The sequence below is a fragment of the Callithrix jacchus genome, chromosome 20, assembly GCF_049354715.1.
Source record: "Callithrix jacchus isolate 240 chromosome 20, calJac240_pri, whole genome shotgun sequence".
In the NCBI taxonomy this organism is placed as follows: Eukaryota; Metazoa; Chordata; class Mammalia; order Primates; family Cebidae; genus Callithrix; species Callithrix jacchus.
In genome coordinates this window covers 38604784-38625013 of record NC_133521.1, presented here as the reverse complement: position 1 = coordinate 38625013, position 20230 = coordinate 38604784, and the positions used below count along the sequence as shown (strand labels likewise).

The 20230-nt window shown below is 44.0% G+C and overlaps 2 protein-coding genes and 1 long non-coding RNA gene across 7 annotated transcripts in view; 1 reads left to right on the top strand and 2 right to left on the bottom strand.

Moving 5' to 3' along the window:
• Positions 1 to 7562: 7562 nt before the first annotated feature.
• On the bottom strand, positions 7563 to 19439 carry ATMIN (ATM interactor). Its single transcript, XM_017967012.4, has 4 exons — positions 19084 to 19439; positions 13646 to 13771; positions 12684 to 12883; positions 7563 to 11643 (listed from the first exon to the last, which is right to left on the bottom strand). Exons 1-4 carry the CDS (start codon positions 19414 to 19416, stop codon positions 9834 to 9836), a joined length of 2469 nt encoding a protein of 822 aa, XP_017822501.2. The 5' UTR covers positions 19417 to 19439; the 3' UTR covers positions 7563 to 9833.
• Positions 14904 to 18128, bottom strand: LOC144580551 (uncharacterized). 2 transcript variants are annotated; one of them, XR_013530226.1, is made up of 2 exons: positions 17798 to 18128; positions 14904 to 17298 (listed from the first exon to the last, which is right to left on the bottom strand). It is a non-coding gene; the product is annotated as an uncharacterized LOC144580551 (long non-coding RNA). The 2 variants fall into 2 exon arrangements; XR_013530225.1 differs by having other exon boundaries at positions 17802 to 18128.
• Positions 19440 to 19498: 59 nt separating the features above from the next.
• The window catches only part of CMC2 (C-X9-C motif containing 2), a 62475-nt gene continuing 61743 nt past the window's right edge, over positions 19499 to 20230 (top strand). For all 4 annotated transcript variants that reach the window (XM_035282454.3, XM_078357833.1, XM_078357834.1 and 1 more), the window contains exon 1: positions 19499 to 19616. The gene's annotated coding sequence lies outside the window, so the exon portion shown is untranslated. The remainder of the gene's footprint in view (positions 19617 to 20230) is intronic.

The following is a 20230-nucleotide window of genomic DNA, read 5'->3' as shown; positions in this document are numbered from 1 at the left end:
ACAAGAATGGCTTGAACCCAGGAGGTGGAGGTGGAGGTTGCTGTGAGCTGAGATTGCACCACTACACTCCAATCTGGGTGGCAGGGTGTGACTTTGTCTCAAAAAATAAAAATAAGTAAATAAAATATACCACATGTGGCCAGATGCGTTAGCTCATGCCTGTAATCCCAGCATTTTGGGACACCAAGGTGGGTGGATCACTTGAGGTAAGGAGTTTGAGTCCAGCCTGGCCAACATAAATATGGGTATATATATCTCACATTACCAAAAAGGAAGGTGCAAAAAAATTGACACCAGCTTGCAATTCATTAATAGTGTTAACTCTAAACTGTAATAAAACTAAAATTATTTCCCTGAGCTGAAATAAGAATATAGCATAAATAAGTCCTAAAGCATAGTTTGCCAAACTTTTGATGGCTTCCAAAAGTGCGATATAAAATCTTAATTTTGGTGGGCTCACTTTTTAAAAAGGAAAAGGTTTTTTATTTTCGTTTGCTTGCTTTAGAGACTAGTTTTGTCTACCAAGGAAGGAGTTATTGAGGGGAGTCTTAATGCTTGAATATCCTCGTGTCGTGATTCAGATGCACTGACTTCTGCCAAATTATTGCAGCATGGGCTCCACATTTTCTGAAGCCACTAAATTTGTCGTTAGAGCACAGGGAAAAGAAGATAAATTAGGAGAGGGATCAGTTTCACATTCAGTCCTAAGCAGCAGCATGGTGGAGATGTAATCATAAAACCAAATATTTCACCCAGGACATGGAAAAGCGTTGGGTCACCAGAAAGCAGAGAGTCAAATGCTGCGAACAGGAGCAGTAAGAAGATGCCAGGCTTGGAGCAGAGTCTTACTTACATGTGCCGTGCTCATCAATTCTCTCTTTTAGGAACCCCCTGTCCCCCCAAAAAGAGGTTATATGCAGAGGTAATATATGTACTTTTGAGAATAACAAAGTCACTGTGGAAATATTTTTGAAACTTTTTTTTTCATTTTCAGATATATTTGAATATTTCACTGATAGTAAAAAGTATCACTTGTTTAAATTTTTGGTTGTTTCCTTTTTGCAGCCTAATGTGCTGTTAGAGTAACTTGCTTCCAAGTAAAGTATCAGAAGTTGGCCTGGCGCAGTGGCTCACGCCTGTAATCCCAGCACCTGGGGAGGCCGAGGTAGGCAGATCACGAGGTCAGGAGTCTAAGACCAGCCTGACCAACATGGTGAAACCCCATCTCTATTAAAAATAGAAAAATTAGCTGGGCCTGCTGGCACGCACCTGTAATCCCAGCTACTAAGAAGGCTGAGACAGGAGAATCACTTGAATCTGGCAAGTGGAGGTTGCAGTGAGCTGAGTTTGTGCCATTGCACTCCAGCCTGGGTGACAGAGAGAGACTAAGTTAGTGGAAGGGCCACGGGAGCAGTTTCTCATAGGCCAAACTTCACCATTTTGGAATGCGTGGAATTAGAACAAAGTTTTTATTTTGTTATTTATTAGTAAAGCAATAAATAAGATCACTTTACTAATATTTATTAGTTTTAATTTTGTTATTAGTAAGGCAATAAAACATTTAGAGTTTTTTTCTGAAGTTTGTTGAAGAAACTGAATATTGATAGTGTTCCAGCTCAAGTATTGAATAGACAGTGTTGCTTTTACTTATTCACACAGTTTGGGCCTTGCTCCTTTCCGGCAAGCTGATTCTTAAATGCAGGGCTTCTGTGAATGTTGAGAACACCGACAACCTGAGAGCCCTCTCTGTTTTTTAGCCCGCCTCTCTGGATATGTAAACTAAAATATCAATGTATCTGCTAATAAATACCATTCCAACAACTGAGAGAAACTTTTAAACGTTGAAAACCAGTGCAGTCATCTTCTTGGCCTTAAGAACATCTTGCTAGCTAACACCTTCCTGAAGAAACTAGATTTAAATTCATGGCCAGGTGAAGTGGCTCATACCTGTAATCCCAGGTCTTTGGGATGCCATGGGTGGATCACCTGAGCTCAGGAGTTCAAGACCAGCCTGGCCAATGTGGTGAAACCTGTCTCTACTAAAAATACAAAAAATTAGCTGGGCATGGTGGCATGTACCTGTAGTCCCAGCTACTCGGGAGGCTGAGGCAGGAGAATTGCTTGAACCCAGGTGGCAGAGGTTGCAGCGAGCTGAGATTGGGCCACTGCACTCCAGCCTGGGCAACAGAGCAAGACTCTATCTCAAAAGCACATACATACATAAAATTCATGTCATTTAACAAATCAGAGCCATTTAGAGTTGAGCATATGAAGGCATGTATGCTGTCCCCTCCTAGTTGTCAAATCTACTCAATGCCACTTCAGCATGCTTCAGAGGACAACACACATGGATATATTATGAGAGACAAAATAAAACTACGTCCCTAGACTGCCAAAAGTGACATAACCTTCTCTTTCTTTTTAAAAATTATTTAAATTTTCTTTTTAAAAAATTTTAGAACTCACAGTCTAGTAAACATTTTAGACTCGGGGGTACATGTGCATGTTTGTTACGTGGGTACATTGTATGATGCTGAGGTTCGGGCTTCTACTGATGCCATCACCCAAATAGTGAACATAGTGCCCAATAGGTCAGTTTTCAACCATTGTTCTCCTTCTCACATCCCCACTTTTAGGGTCCCCAGTGTCTCTTGTTCTCATCTTTACCTCTGCATGTATCCAGTGTTTACCTCCCCCTTATAAATCAGAACAGGCGGTGTTTGGTTTTTGTTTTGTGTTAGTTTGTTTAGGATAATGGCATCTAGCTGCATCCATGTTGCTCTAAAGCACATGGTCTTGTTCTTTTTTATGGTTGCATAGTATTCCATTGTATCTACGTACCACATTTTAGAAATCCAGGCTGGGCGTGGTGGCTCACACCTGTAATCCCAGCGCTTTGGGAGGCTGAGGTTGGTGGATCATTTGAGGTCAGGAGTTTGAGGCTAGCCTGGCCAACATGGTGAAAACCCATCTCTAGTAAAAATACAAAAATTATCCAAGCACGGTGATACAACCCTGTAATTCTGGCTACTTGGGAGGCTGAGGTAGGAGAAGCACTTGAACCTAGGAGGTGGAGGTTGCTGCACTCTAGCCTGGCTGATAGATTGAGACGCCATCTCAAAAAAAGAGAAAAGAAATTTATTCTACCATTGATGGGTACCTAGGTTGATTCCCTGTCTTTGCTATTGTGAATTGTGCTGTGATAAAAATACGAGTGCATCTGTATCTTTGGTAGAATGATTTGTTTTCCTTTGGGTATAGACCCACTAATGGTGTTGCCGAGTTGAATTCTATTTTTAGTTCATTGAGAAATCTCTGGGATAACATGGGGAGAAATGTCAGATATAGATGATGGAGGGATGGAGGCAGCAAACCACATTGCCATGTATGTACCTATGCAACAGTCCTGCATGATCTGCACATGTACCCCAGAACCTAAAGAGCAATACTACACACACACACACACACACACACACACACAAAAGAAAAAAAGAAACTGCTTCCCACAACGGCTGAACTAATTTACATTCCCCCCAGCAGTGTATAACTGTTCCCTTTTCTGTGCAAAGTTGCTAACATCTGTTATTTTTTGACTTTTTAGTAATAGCCATTGTGTTTAAAAGAAACAAAACTTGAAATGACTTTGATCTTACATTTGTTAAGATTTATTTTGTGGCCTAAGGTCTGGTCTGTCCTGGGAAGTGTTTCATGTGCTGATGAGAAAAACGTGTATTCTGTAGATTTCTGCAGGAGTGTTCTGTCACTGTCTGCGAGGCCCATTCGGTCTCTTGTGCAGTTTAATGTCTGTTGATTTTTCTGGATGACTGGTCCATTGCCAAAGGTAGAGCGCTGAAATCCCCTATTATGCATGGCAGTCTGTTTCTCTCTATAGATAATATTTAGACAATATTTATAGTAATACTTGCTTTATATGTTGGTGTTCTGGTGTTGGTTGCATATGTATTTAAAATTGTTATATAATGACTTTATCTCTTTTTGCAGTTTTGACTTAAAGTCTATGTTATCTGATGTAAGTATAGCTACTCATGTTCTCTTTTGGTTTCAATTTGCATGGAATAACTTTGTCCATCCCTCCACATTAGTTTGTGTGTGACCTTGCATGTTCAGCAAGTCTCTTGTAGGCTTTATTTTCTAAATCCATTCAGTCACTCTCTATCTTTAATTGGAGAATTTGATGTATTTACATTCAAGGTTATTACTGGTATTTTAAAACTCGGTTTACATATCCTTTGTCCTTTTCTTCCTCTTTTGTTGTTTTAGTGGTTTTCTGCAGTGGTAAAGTTTGATTCCTTTGTCTTTCTCATTTGTGTATTTGATGTAATTTTTGTGTGTGTGGTTACTAAGGTGCTTACATGAAAAATCTTATACTTACAATAGACTTTTTAAAGTTGATAACAACTTTGGTCCTGTACAGATACTCATACAAAAAATGTTTGCCCTTCCCCCCACAATTTATAATTTTGTCTTAATTTACATCTTTTTATATTGTGTATTCCTTAACAATGTATTGTAGCCATAGTTATTATTCATATTGGAGATCTGACTTATATACCATTAGAGTAATGGTGCATTCTGAATTTGATTATGAATTTACCTCTACAGTGAGTTTTATACTGTCATATCTTTTCATGTGACACACAAAATGATGAAAGTAATTATCCTTTTACTTTTGGTTGAAGTACTTCAGTAGCATTTCTAGGCCAGACTAGTGGTGATGAATTTCTTAAGCTTTTGCTTGTCTGAAATATACTTTATTTTACTTTCATTTCTAAAAGAGGGTATAGTATTCTTGGGTGGCAGATTTCAGAACATTGACTGTATCATTCCTTTCTTTCCTGGCCTTCAAAGTTTCTGCTGAGAAATATGTTGATAGTGTAATGGAGATTCCCTTGTATGTGATTTCTTGCTTTTCTCTTGCTGCTTTTAAAACTCTGTGTCTTTGACTTTTTACAGTTTGATTATAATGTGCCTCTGGGAGGACATCTTTGGGTTGAATCTATTTGGGATTCTTGGAGTGTCGTGGATCTGGATGTCCATATCTATTCCAGAACTTGGGAAATTTTCAGCTATTATTTCATTAAATAAACTTTCTGTGCCTTTCTCCATTTCCCTCCGAAAATCTCATAATGTGAATATCTGTTCACTTAATGATGTCCCCATAAGTTGTTGACTTTCTGCACTTTTTTTCATTCTCTCTTTATTCCCATTGAAGTTGTTATTTCCGTAGAGCTGTCTTCAAGTTCAGAATTTTTTTTTTTTTTTTTTTGTTCTGGCTGGGTGCAGTGGCTCATGCCTGTAATCCCAGCATTTTGGGAGGCCAAGCCAGGCAGATCACCTGAGGTCAGGGGTTCAAGACCAGACTGGCCAACATGGTTAAACCTCCTCTCTACTAAAAATACAAAAATTAGCCAGGTGAGGTGGCAAACATCTGTAATCCAAGATATTCAGGAGGCTGAGGCAGGATCACTTGAATCCAGGAGGTGGAAGTTGCAGTGAACCAAGATGGTACCACTACTCTCCAACCTGGGTGACAGAGGGAGACTCTGTCTCAAGAAAAAAGAAAAAAGAAAGAAATTCTTTTTTTTCCTGTTTGATCTAGTCTGTTGTTGAAGCTGTCAATTGTATTTTTTTTTTTGAGACGGAGTTTCGCTCTTGTTACCCAGGCTGGAGTGCAATGGCGCGATCTCGGCTCACTGCACCCTCCGCCTCCTGGGTTCAGGCAATTCTCCTGCCTCAGCCTCCCAAGTGGCTGGGATTACAGGCACACACCACCGTGCCCAGCTATTTTTTTGTATTTTTAATAGAGACGGGGTTTCACCATGTTGACCAGAATGGTCTCGATCTCTTGACCTCGTGATCCACCCGTCTCGGCCTCCCAAAGTGCTGGGATTACAGGCTTGAGCCAGTCAATTGTATTTTTTATTCATTCATTGAATTCTTCAGATCCAAGATGTCTGTTGGGTTTTTTTAAAAAAAAATATCAATCTCTCTTGAATTTCTTATTTAGATCAAGAATTATTTTGCTTATCTGTATTCTCTGTGTCTTGTTGGGCTTCCTCAAGATAATTATTTTGAATTCCTTTTCAAGAAATTCATAAATTTCTATCTAACTGGGCGTCAGTTATTGGAGAATTATTTTGTTTCTTTGGTGGTGTCGTATTTGTTTGCTTTTTCATGCTTCTTGTGTCCCTGTGTTGATTCCTGTGCAGCTGATTTTCCAGTTCTATAGAGTGACTTTCATAGGGAAAGGCATTCACATGCAAACGGGGCCTAAGTATCAGTTGGGTAAGGCACATTGGCTTTGGTTCTGCATGGGTATAGTAGTAGTGTGGTCGCCATTGCAGGTTCTTCAGCTGTAATCAATGTCAGCAATGCCTGAAAGGGCCTCAGTGGCCTAGGCTGCAGGAGATTGTGTGGCTGGCATACCAGGTGGGATATGGCTCCTCTGTGGATGAGGTACCAGACTTTTTGCATGCTGAGGGATGGATGTGGGGCTGATCCACTGGCTTGAGCTTGGCTTCCCCTCAGAGCAATACTGCCTGTTCTTTTGGAGGCAGGACACTGCATGGGCTTGGGTGCTAGGGTCATGGCTGTTCTGCTAGGCCTAGGTTCTGAGTAGTTGAGTTCAGGACTGTGCTGCCACTGGGATGGGTAAGACAGAGCACCACTTAGGCAGCTTGTTCCCTAGGAGTAGGGAGCTGTAGCACCTCCGCTGGGGGATGCTGCACTACTGTGTGAGCATGGTGTCATGATGGCAGAGCCTCAGGGATGGAGAGGCCATGGTTACTGTCCCCCATAGCAGGATGCTATCAGTGGGTCCAGTTTGAAAATGGTGCCATGCTGTGGCAGCTTGGGTCACCTTCTTCTCTGCAGTAATGCAGCCATGTGAACTCAGGCAACTTTCTAAACTGGGCTCAGGGCAGCCTGAGAGAACTGCAGGGTTCTCCAGCAGCAAAGACCACAGCTGTCTGTGGTAGTAATAGGACCTGGTGGTGACCTTCTGCCTTCCTTTTCCCCAGACAGAAATCCATCTTGGTTCTGAGCTGATCCTGACTGAGGAGGTGGGCTGGCAGAGCAGGATCTTTCAATCCCTTCTCTCCGTGGCCATCAGAGACTCTGTGTGTCATAGGTTTTCCACCACTCCCCTGACATACTCCAGTATTCTTTTGAATACTGCCACCCAGGATGGAGTACAGTGGCGCAATCTCAGCTCACTGCAACGTCTGCCTCCCGGGTTCAAGATTCTCCTGCCACAGTCTCCCAAGTAGCTGGGATTACAGGTGCATGCTACCATACCTGGCTAATTTTTGTATTTTTAGTAGAGATGGGGTTTCACCATGTTGGGCAGGCTCATCTCAAAGTCCTGACCTCAGGTGATCCACCTGCCTCGGCCTCCCGAAGTGCGGGGATTACAGGTGTGAGCCGGGGTATGATGAAATAAAGTCATTTTATCATATGGCTTTCAGAAGACAATGAGTTTGTGAAATGGCAATAAAATGACATTTATGAGTAGGTTCAGGAAGTCACAAGAAAAGACAGAATTCTGGCTTCTCTTTAATCATTAAATTTCAGTTTTTACAAATAATTCACATTCAGGTTTTGAGGGGGAAACAGTTCTTGTATTATTACATGCTCAGTTTTTTCTGTAAATAACTCTATTGACTAGATTTACAAACATTGTCACAAACACAGAAAAAATTTTAAGCCATAGATCACTGCATTTATATTTACAACAAAGCCATAAACATGCGTTTCTCCTTCATTAGGAGGACTTAAATAGATGCTTGAATATTAAGGCAGTGACGATTCTAAAATGTAATGAAATTCTGAGTTAAGGCTTTATGTTTGTTTTGAAATCCATACTCACAGGCAACTGTGACCACAGCAAACTTACCTCCTGGGTGGAGTCCATCTGCCCAGGATATGCTGTTTACCAACACTTCTTTTGTAACAGATGTATGGGATGGGAATTAGTAGCAGAACCATCCATTTAATGAATCATTAGTTTCCTTAGTAGGTTTTATTTTGAGGATTTAGCTTTCAGTAACACAGGCACGTGCCACAGAAAGGTGTGTGTGTGTGTGTGTGTGTGTGTGTGTGTGTGTGAATGTAGACAACTTAGAGGCTGCATTATTCCTACTTGGCTGGAAGTTAGCCAACAATTAAGAATCCAGGATCTAATAAAAAATAAAAAAATAAAAACAAACAAACAAAAGAATCCAGGATCTCCTAAATACAGAAAATCCCCAAAGCATACTTGATCATGCTCCCACCTCAAAACAGAAAATGTTCTTGATTATTGAAGCAATAGGTCTTCACTTTCTTTGCATTCTTTGAAGACTGTTTCGTATTCTCTTTTAAAAAAAAAATCAACAAAATGCAGAATACCATATTTTAGATGAATCTATCCTATAATTGTTAGCCTTAAGGCACAAGTAACATCCTTGCTAGACCAGTATCTTGTCTTGTTCAAGGAAAAGATAAAGAACGGTGAATACAACGAAATTCAACTTTAAAATAATTGTAGATTTCACTCCTGCCCTATCAAACTCAGTAGAAGTGCAACGTATTGAAACCTAATGGGGGATGCCCTTTTCTCTTCCCATTTTTTTCTTGTTTTTTAATGTTTAGAGTGACAAAACTTAGATCCAGCCTGTGGATGCACTTTGGGAAACAGCTCCAGAGCCCCCCGACTCTGGCCTACTGTGGAGAGCAGAGAGGATATTCATAGGGTATATCCCCAAATGAAGTAATAGGCATGTTTCCACAACTCTGTTCCCATGGTTTGGATAACTCACCCTTTTAGCAGGAACACAACACTACTAAGTGCTTGCTTTTATTTTTGAGATAGGGTCTTGCCCTGTTACCCAGGTTAGAGTACAGTGCCGTGATCATGGCTCACTGCAGCCTCAACCTCAAGTGATCCTCTCACCTCAGCCTCCCAAGGAGCTGGGATCACAGGTGCACACCGCTATGCCTGGCTAATTAAATTTCTTTTTTCTAGAGACACTGTCTCCCTATGTTGCCCAAGCTGTTGTAGAACTCCTGAGCTCAAGTGATCCTCTCGCTTCAGCCTCCTAAAGTGCTGGTATTAGAGGGGTGAGCCACCATGCCTGGCCTGCTGCTCTTTCCCTAGCCAGTAATTTTATGTCAGTAAACTTCTTGTGTGTAAAGTGCTCAGCAGTAGCTCACGTACGGCAGAGGTGGCATTGATTACATGAAAACTGCTTCAAAAGCTAAACAGCTACAGTTTTCCTTGGTGTCTTTAAATCAGTAAAGAGGTGTCAGAGCTGATGAAGGTGCAGGCAGCAGGAGTCTAAGAGCACGGAAGCACTACTGCGTACATCTTACGGTGGCAGCGTCAGGTTTCTGTAGTTATTAGTAATAGGAATCAGGAATTTCTAACAAGCACTGTCAAAGGTATTTTGGGTGCAATTAAGTATATTACACTTTGACTAAAATGTTTCAGAAGATCTGAGAAATTCGTACCCTTGAACCTGGTAAGCTTGGCTTCAGCTAAATGGCTATGTATATTTTATAGGTGTGAAATCCGTTTTTTAAATATGAAAAGACTAGCTGTGAAAGGGCCAATGTAGGCAACACAAAAACAGTTTAGATCAACATCTCACACTTTATAACAGACTCACATTTATACACAAATTTCATGGTGACAGGTACAAAAGGCAAAGAACCGCAAAGCTTAAGCAACTGCATCATCGACTACATTCAGTAGAATACTGTTGTCCCCCTTCTGTAGTTCAATCCAGAGGAAATGGTGGATGCCGTGTCACACGCGGACTCCACTTTTGGTTTTAGAAGGTGGAGGCTGTGTGTGGTTCAGCAGAGGTCTGGGTTTCTACAGAGCTGAACTGAGACTCCATCGTGTTCCAGGCCAGATCAGCCAGAAGAAAGTCGTCCATCGCTGTTTGAGTTTCATTGCTGGTGAAGAACAAGCTCCCCAGGGTTTCAAACCCAGAACTCATGGTCTGTGTTTCCGTACTGTTGAACTGAACTCTGCTTTCTAGAGCAGGTATATTTTTAGCAGCGGAGATTCCTTCAGTTTGGGTCTCTGTGTCAGATGAATCAGTACTCATGGAAAAGCTGGAGTGTTTCAGAATACTTCCCAGAGGCAGATGAGGGCTACTGTCTAAGAAGAAGTTTAAGTCTGTCTGTGTCTGCGTGTCAAACATCTCAAGGCCTAAGAAGTTAGAATTTCCCCTACACCCGTAGGACTGAGCAGAGGTATCGGCAAGTAGGAAGTCCGTTTGAGTCTCTATGTCCAGTGACTCCAAGACTGGCTCAGGGTTCATGGTGCTAAGTTCACTCTCTTCAGTTTGAGTCTGGATATTTGAGGCTGAAAAGAACTCTTCGATATCAAAATCAATTCCAGGATTCTGGGCTGGGCCAGATGGAAGCTGCGTGTCAGGTCCAGGATTTGTGTCAGACAAAAGACTACGATGGTCCAGTGTCTGAGCAGGCAGATTACTTGACAAGATGTTTTCCAGATCACTGAATAAATCCATGGTTTGGGTCTGATTATCTGTCATGTTCTGTGAAGGAAGCATACTATTCTGTGCACTGAAGTTTATAATTGGTGCAGATTTCTCAATAACTTGATTTAAAGTCTTAGGGTCATTCTGAGGTAACAAACTATGAGTTACTGTCTCTGCTACTAAACTGTTACTTATGATGTTACCTGTAGCGACATTATATGATGAATGAACACTCCCAAAAATGTCTCCACACATGGCAGCCTGGTCCATCTGTACATGGGCATCTGTTGGGCTTTGTATCCCACTGGTTTGAGTTTCTCTGGAGACCCCACCTGACTGGAAACAGGTGTCAATAAATGTATCAGTCTGAGCGGCTATAGATGAAGTTACCTTAGAGCTGGGCAAAAATGTCTGAGTGTGAACACTAATGGGAAGAGACACTTGAGAATCAAATGACAAATCAGTTTGGGAACAAGATGACACAGAGGAATCAGTGCCGGCCCACTGTGCAGAAGGTATAAAGTTGTTTTGTGAGGCATAAGACAGATCCGTCTGCACATTGATGGAAGAAATGCTGTTCTTCTGACATGTGTTCCCTAGTTCTTGTAAAGGAGCAGATGGACTTTTACCCAAGTTCACTTGAACGCCTGTGCTTATGGGCTCAAGAGCGACAGGATGAGCAGTTTTGAAAAGAGGTAGGCTGTCCTTAAGAGAGCAAGCCTCTGAATCTAGGCCAAGGATCAGGGTTCCTACTGACAAGGGCAGCAAGTGCATAGCCCCTGTGGCAGAGCCCTGATCCACACCTACCACCACGGGCTGGGCTGGGGAGTCAGCTGTAGGCACAAAGACAGGCGTGAGAGAAAACTGCATCACTGGTAGTTTAACCAAAGCCACTTTTGGCTTGGGTAAAAGCAACTTCTGAGGATATCTTGGTGGTGTAAGAGTCTGCTTTTCAGTGTTAGAGCCACAGGAGTCTTCAAAAGATGGTTCTAGCTTTATTTCTGAAGCTTCTAGTTCTTGCGTGTCTGGTCTAGGGACTGGCTGGTTGTTCACAGGTTCAGTGGTCTTACTGGACACCTTCTGGTTTTGCAAGCCGTTTTCCATTTTCCTTTTTTTACTAGGCGGATCCCTGAAAACAATGACAGAGCAAAGAAAAAACCTGAACATACAGCTTTCTCTGACCATGACACTGTATCTTCACTTACAAATGCCATTTCCCACATCTATAGTAGAGGTCAGATTCAACCCAGACAAGATAAATCCCTTCTTTTGTAACTCTGGGAATTGGTCCTCTTATGGCAGGTGGATGTTCAGAAACACGCACACGGGGAAGGAGGAAGCATACCTTTTTCTTGGTTAAGCTCTAAGTACTAGAACTCAACTCAGCTCTTTAAGCCAACGGAAGCTAAAAGACTTATTTAATGCAAGTTTTCTCATTTCTTTAATTTTTTTAAAAATAATTTACTTTAAGGTAAGTTTTCTCATTTCTAAGGAGGAAGCTACCACACCAAATGTAAATTTGAACTTCAAATGAAGTAAAGTTTCATGATAAAACTTACTCTTTAGCAGTCTGGTTCCCTCTAATAGAAAATTCTGGCAGTTGAGATTTTCAAATGGAAATAACAAGGGACTCTCAAAGGAGGGTAGCGGAAAAAAACAGGAGGAACAATTGGGTCAAGATTTCAGGCCCAGACATGGGTTACTTGCAAGATCTGCTGCCACATTCAGAAGCTTCCTTCTTCCACGTCACACGTTTCCTAAGATTCCTTTTTTCTCTCCACACCACTGGGTCTCCAGATGTTTCTTTTTTTTTTTTTTTTTTTTGAGTCGGAGTTTTGCTCGTTACCCAGGCTGGAGTGCAATGGCGCGATCTCGGCTCACCGCAACCTCCGCCTCCTGGGTTCAGGCAATTCTCCTGCCTCAGCCTCCTGAGTAGCTGGGATTACAGGCACGCGCCACCATGCCCAGCTAAATTTTTGTATTTTTAGTAGAGACAGGGTTTCACCATGTTGACCAGGATGGTCTCGATCTCTTGACCTCGTGATCCACCTGCCTCGGCCTCCCAAAGTGCTGGGATTATAGGCGTGAGCCACCGCGCCCGGCCGAGATGTTTCATCTGAAATGCTTCTCATAGCTACTGACTTTTGTGTCATCATCTCGTTCTTTCACCTGTGTTCTGCAGGGATCTCATGGCCAGTTCGGTAGATGTGAGACTGCAGTGCCGTTCTACTGGCGTAGGGACAGCCACATGTGCACCGGAAGACCTTGCCACAGTCCTCTGCGTGTCTTTTCAAGTCCCATTCTGTACCATACGAATTGCTGCACTTACTACATTTGTGCTTCTTCTCAGCATGCATTTTCATAAAGTGCTGCGAAGGACACAGAAGGGACTAAGATGAAAAACAGCAGCTGATCAAAGCATTTCAAAACCATCTTCGCACCCACGTGAACAAGGATTTTACACTGTTAATATAAATAACATAAAATATAGCAGTCCAAGTCAAGAATTTAAAAGCAGGCACACTGCAGTGTGTTCTACATATGCCTCTTCTTGTTGCTTTTGCTTTGTGAAAAGTGAGGAGATTGTTTTGGAAACAGTCCATGGTCTCCAGCATTTACACTCTGATCTGTAAGTGCAATGCTAGGACACCCTCCAGCAGACCCTCGGGGGAACATTTCAGATGCCAATCTCTTCTGAATCACCTCTTGTCCCAGTCACTGGGGCCCTCCCTCCTAAGATAGCGGCTTCCAAAACTCTTCTTTTCCTGGATTCCGCAGGTTCCTATTCCCCCGGGGAGAACAGTTCTTTGTGTCTGTGTGCTCTGCCCTTGGAGGCACGCAGACTCACGCAGGAGATCTGACAGCATATATTTTCACATTCTTTGCTGAACTGGTCTCCCTCCCTCCCCCCCCGCCCCCCCCAACCCACTTCTAGACATATTCCCTCCAGACTGTGCCGCATTTCCCTCCACTTGTGTAATAGCACACTCAGGTTTATACCAAATGGAGACGTGGGCAGCTCCTCTTACACGCAGCTTTCTATTCGATTCTGTAGTTATGTTTGCTAAATAATCAGAATGCACAATAGGTTTATAGCATCTGTATCTCATCCTCAGAGAACTTTACAATACCTGTTTTACGAGAGAAAACTGAGAAAATGGTCTGTCAGGGCCTCTGGGGCAGCCTTCGATTGGACAACAGTAGAATTTCGGTACAGTTTTCAAATCTTTTCTTATTGTTGGATTGACTATGCCATCCTGCAAAAGGAACATTACTTTAAATAATTATTTCAAAAACCAACACAGGCTGGAATGGAAACAGGGAATGACTGAAAAAGGGCACATTCTGTGAAATACTTTCAATTACCTTAGAGTGTCTCCATCTAGTGTTATCAGTAAGAGAAAAAGAACATGAGTGTGTTTGAGTAGATTAAATAAAATGCGGGGAGAATACTAGGCAAGACTCTAAAATACTGCATTCATTTGACGGTTATTGGATTCCTCTTAGTCAATTTATATTCCAGGGAGATGTCCCCCTTACATAATCCTAGGCTGTCAAATGCTCCATGAAACCACCGATTGGGATCACTACAAGATTCCCGCTCATTTGGAACACATGGTCAGTGATGCTAGGTCATTGTTTCATTATCCCTTCCCACGTCCCTCATGCGCTCAGTATTGTGTGCTCTCATCGCTGAATGCCTTTTGCTATCTCCTGTCCTCTTCATTCTCAGTGCCCCTCCGTTCAACTCCTCCTATTTATGTGGAATTTGTCATTAGCCTCTTAATCTAAATTCTAGACCTTCAGTCTCTTTTTCACTCATACTTTATCAGATTCTCCTAAGAACAGCTTCGATTATGTCATTACCTTGCTCAAACGTTTTCAGCAGCCCCCCAATACTATTCAAGTCCAAACTTCTTGAGCTTGGGATCCAAGTCCCTTCCTCCATAGCTTCAAACTACGTTCTCTTCTCTCATTACACCTAAGAGAACTAATTCTAATTTCCCACACCTTTTCATGGGCAGGGATTTATTTGTATCTTCTGTTGCCTTTGGGGATGTTTTGAACAGAATAAATGTTCAGTAAAAACTGGTGGCATTATACTGAATCTGTTCAATGGCCATTTAGGCCAAAACTATCATGCCTGGGGAAGAGACCACTGAAGACAGTCAAAGTGGGTGTGAACAGGTTCATTGTCATGGCAACAACCTGACACCGTCATGCTCCTGCTTTCTAAGAACCAGCACCCCACCTCTCACCTGCACAGCAGTTCCCCTCCCACCCCCACCCTCTGCTTTTGGGGCCTTCTTCCCATTTCTGTCAGAGAATATGCTCAAGGGCAGGATGGCTGAGGGGATGAGAAATGGCGCTGGCACGGTAAAATGGAAATGCACTGAGAAAGTGGTGGTTTTATTCTGAAGTTCTATATACATTCAAGAAAAAGATGTACTAGACTTTTTGTGTATTTTGTGTGCATAACTGAAAAAGATGTACACAAAAATACTTACTGTTTGTGAAAGATTTTAAGTTACAGACCTTGAAAAAGAACCTATGAGAGGAAACGATCCAGTAACAAGACGGAAAAAAAATATACAAGAGGTAAAGGAAGGACACAGCCGTAGAGGGTGAAAAAAAAGACTGCACGAACTGTAGCAAAAACTGGGAGAAACTGTCACTGTAGTACTCTAGCACCACCTGACCGCCTTCCGAGAAAGCGTCCAAGAAGGAAACAGTTGGCTTTGACATCTTACTCTAAATTTACAATTAGAAATCTTTGCACAATATAGTCTATCGAGCAACTTGGAACCTTTCTTTAAAAGATTTCTGGCAAATCACTAAAAGCAAACCTCTGGATTGAAAATTACACAAAATCCTCTAAGCCATGTTTTACAGATATAAATGTTGCTTGATAAGAGGTTCTTTAAGCGCCCACCTGTCCCCTCCACTGCTTTCATACACAGGAACAAAAGAATCTCTAGTAATCAAAAAATGTCTTCTTTCTTCTACTCTTCCTGCCCCTGAATCATCATAGCTTTCATTTCTCCATGAATCGCACCGTACACAAGGCTGAGCTAGATTTCTGGATTTCCTTACAGGATGTGGAATATGGCCATATACCTTAAGCACCTACATCAAACCAGAAGATGGCACATACTCTACAGCCGACATCCAATTCCTCATTCTCACCCATCATCGCTCGGAAGGGCTTGCTCATCATTTATGTTAAGAAGGGAACATTAGGTTGGGGGTAGGGTGTTTTGTGAAGGAAGATTAGAACAAAATACTACACAGCAACTAGTGGGGAGGGGAAGAAGATATAATCTAGAAAATATATAAACAATGAAAGAAATTATGCAAGCAACTGTGACCAAGACAGTGGAAATTTCCACTGAGTATAAGAAAGCCTGCCAATGACATATACTCAGGGCAAAAAGTAGGTGGAGTCTCTGGTCAACACAGCTCTTCAAACCTAAGATAGCTTCCCAGCCAGCCTTCCTCCCTGTCCCTTGTCCTTACCCCTCCCTCCTTCTGGTAGTTTGAAAATAGGTATCAATAATAATGTTTGAGGCCCAGTGCAGTGGCTCATGCCTGTAATCCCAGTACTTTGGGAGGTTGAGGCGGACGGATCACTTGAGGTCAGAAGTTAAAGACCAGTCTGACTAACGTGGTGAAACCCAGTCTCTACGAATACAAAAATTAGCTGGGCACGTCGGCACATGCCTGTAATCCCAACTACTCGGGAGGCTGAGGCAGGAGAATTGCTTGAGGTGGAAAATCCTAGAGGTGGAGGTTGCAGTAAGCTGCGATGGTGCCACTGCAGTGCAATCTGGGAGACAGAGCGAGACTCCATCTCAAAATAATGCCAGCACTCTGGGAGGCCAAGGCGGGCAGATCAGATGAGTCCAACCAACATGGTGTGACCCGTCTCTACTAAAAATACAAAAATTAGCTGGGTATGGTGGTGGGTGCCTGCAATGCCAGCTACTCAGGAGGCTGAGGCAGGAGAACCACCTGAACCAGGACCCACGAGGCAGAGGTTGCAGTGAGCCAAGATCGTGCCACTGCACTCCAGCCTGGGCTACAGAGCGAGACTGTGTCCAAAAAAAAAAAAAAAAAGGAATAATGTTTGAGGCTGGATGTGGTAGTAGGCAGCTACAGTCCCAGCTACTAGGGAGGCTAAAGCAGGAGGATCAGTTGAGCTCAAGAGTTTAACACCAACCTGGGTAACATAGCAAGGCCTGAAGAGCCTTCTATGCAGTAGCCAGACTGAGGGTACAGGTCCCCTTACCGGGGCACCATCCTATAGGTAGCTCCTGCATCACAGAGACCACCTTCATGAAAAGAAATGAACTCCCTCTCCACCAAGACAGCAGATGCTCAGGGGCCACTCGGCACTGTGGTAAGAAAGCCAGGACAAGACAGGAAAGTGTGCCTGCTTATCAAGAAAGAACAAAAGTAATGGATCTGGTGAGGTTTAATTCCTGCTTTAAAAAAAAAAAAAAAAGGTCGCCCTGGCTGGGTGCAGTGGCTCACAACTGTAATCCCAGCACTTTGGGAGGCTGAGGCAGGAAACTAGTTGGAACTAGTGAGGCGGAGGTTGCAGTGATCCAAGATCGCACCACTGCACTCCAGCCCAGATGATAGAGTGAAAGTTTGTCTCAAAACAAAACAAAAATCCCAACATAATTAGAAACAAACCTACTGTATACTAACCAGTCCTGAAAAGTAAATGGTGTCTTCAGTTCAACAGATGTTTTCCAGGGTCTTTAAAGAGCTAGAGCTCCTAACAGCAATTCCACAGAAAGGAACAAAAAGAAACTGTTAAAAAATAGTTAATCCACCTAAGTTATGATTAAAAAAAGGAGTTAGGCCAGGCGTGGTGGCTCATGCCTGTAATCCCAGCATTTTGAGAGACGGAGGCAGGTGGATCACTTGAGGTCAGAAGTTGGAGAAGAGGCTGGCCAACACAGTGAAACCCTCTCTCTACTAAAAATGCAACACAAAATTAGCTGCGTGTGGTGGCAGGCACCTGTAATCCCAGCTACTTGGGAGGCTGAGGCAGAATTGCCTGAACCTGTGAGGCAGAGGTTGCAGTGAGCTGGGATTGCGCCATTGCACTCCAGCCTGGGCGACGGAGCAAGACTCTGTCTCAAAAACAAAAACAACAACCAAAAAGGATTTAAAATGTAGTATGAAAACAAAATAGGTTGAAAGCCATTCCCAGAGTTACACTTGTGTGCTGAAAAAAACCCAGAGCTTTCAGTGCAACAATTCAGCCCCACCTACAGGGCCTTCCTCAGCATCCCTCAGGTACATTTCCTGACTGGCTCCCTGATCTTCACTTGAGAACGCTGTTGCATCTCGGTTTAGATGATGGTAAAAGCGGATCACCCTTCATGGGTGACACATCTGTCCTACTAGAGACTACAGTCTCAGAGTTTTTGCTGTTAAATTCTTATCAGCAGTCTGACTACAGTGAATTCACCTGATGGGCAGACAGAACATGCAATACTCTGTCTGGGTACTCTTAAATTTACTCCCGACCATCAAAAGCTACATATTCACAGAACTGCTTTCAATGACTTTGCTTTTGAATACTGTCATCGCTGGCCTAGAGTGGTGGAAGGAAACTTGCCATTGTAATGACTGAGAGATTATGACTTAATAGGTCCGGGGTGGGGCTGGACATCTGGATTTTTAATATGCTTGTCACAGATGTGTCCTAGAGGGTGAAAACGACCGCCCCGTTTTGCATAACGTGGAGGAACTGAACTGACTCTTGTCATGCTGTATTGCATCCCCTCTTAAAGAAGAGCTACAGGGGCAATTTCCCTTAGGTCTCAATCCTGAACTGATCTTACAACACCATGAAACTGATGGCGTTTAGAGCACAACCTAAGGCTGCTTTAAGACATCTTTTTATGCTTAATCGACACAGAGTAATTATTGCTACTGAGGGGGTGCAGTGTGCAGCATGGATGCACATATACATTGCATAGTGATCAAGTCAGTGTATTTAACATGTCCTTGACCTCAAACGTATTGTCTCTTGGTAACGAGAACATTCAAAACCCTGTCTTCTAGTTATTTTGGCACATACAGTCCACTGGGCAGGACCTAAGGGCGGTATTGTGGGTGTGGTGGCAAGCACAGGGCTTCAGAACCAGAGACCCGGGTTTAAAGCTCCGCATCACCTAGGTTGCATAATCTGTTTCTCATTAATGGAAACCAGACGTCCTCCGCCAAGATGCCATGAGAACTCATGAGCAAAAACGTGTAAAATGCCTGGGCCGGCATCCGGCACGACACTCGGGGCCAGGAAACCGGCGCAAGTGGCTGACCCCGGGCTCCTGACTCTTCCTCCCCGCTGGAGGCCGCACCTGTGGGGCCCGCCGCAAGGGTTCGAGAGACACCTGCAGCAGGGGCGGGCAGAGGCCGGCGGGGCAGCAGCGGGGCAGCAGCGGCGCGCAGGGCGCTTGTCCCCCCGAGGTCTGGCTTGCGCGCCGGCGCTGGGCGCTTTGTTGGAGCCAGGCCCTGCAGCCCCGGCCGCCGGCCGTGTCGGGCTCACCTGCAGGCGGTGGCTCTTGACCAGGTGCATGTTGAGCGCGGGGCTGTTGGGCAGGATCTTGCCGCACCCGCGCACGGTACACAGGATGTTGGTCCGCACGGCCCGCGACAGTTCGCTCACCGACGGCTGGATCAGCTCCCCCGGCGGTAGCGCGGGGGCCGAGGACTGCTGCGTCGCCCCCGCGGGTCGCGGCCGGCTGCCCCTCAGTCGGGGTCCCGGGGGCACCCACGGTCCCGAGGCGGCGGCGGCGGCTCCTCTTGTGGCCGCCGGGACGGCCCGGGTACCCGCCGTCAGAGCCGAGGACCCCGCCGCCGCCGCCTCCGAGGCCGCCATGGCTCCCGCACGGCCGCCGGACCCTGTTCGCAGGCCCCGCCCCGCTGCAGCCACTTCCGGCAGGAGGCGGGGCCGTAGGCTCATTAGCATCCGGCGGGCTCAGGTGGCCGCAGCGTCCCCTGCCGCCTGCAGAGGGCGCGCCTCGGAGGGAGGGGACGTTAGGTGAGGCCGCCAGGAGGCGAAATTTCACCTGCCAGCAGGTAAAATCAGACCAAAGATAAAGCAATACGTTGGGCAATGCGTTTACTTCCCAAAGATTAGAAACAACCTAAATGTTCAGTGGCAGATGAGGCGGAAGTACCCTAATTTCCGCCGTTGTTAATTACCTAGATCTTACCGGGTACCAGGTGGGTCTGGGGGAATGCACTTTTCATGCCGTGTCTCATTTTGTCTTCAAAACGACTGTAGTGGGTACGTTCTGTAAGTTGCCCCACTTTGTGCAGACATTTAGGCTTACAGAAATTAATTTACTTAACCTAGACCACACTATACAAACGAAAGGATTGTTAAAACGGATAGGGTTAATCACATTAGGGAGGCTGGATTTGCTTGCCTCTATTTTAACTGCTGAAATTAGGATTACTGTTTGGGAGACACTGCAGTTCAGTACATGATTCTAAAACTTAAATACTTAGTCTGGATAGGTCATGTAAATGGGCATAGGGGGCTGGGGTAGACAAAAGGGAGGGGGTGAGGACTGCAATGAAACATCCTTTATTAAAAGGAGGCAGCTGCAACTCATCTTTGGTGTGGCTAGAGTTTTATGTGAAAACTTCCAACTTTTACATACTAGCAGCTATATTCATTTTCTCTT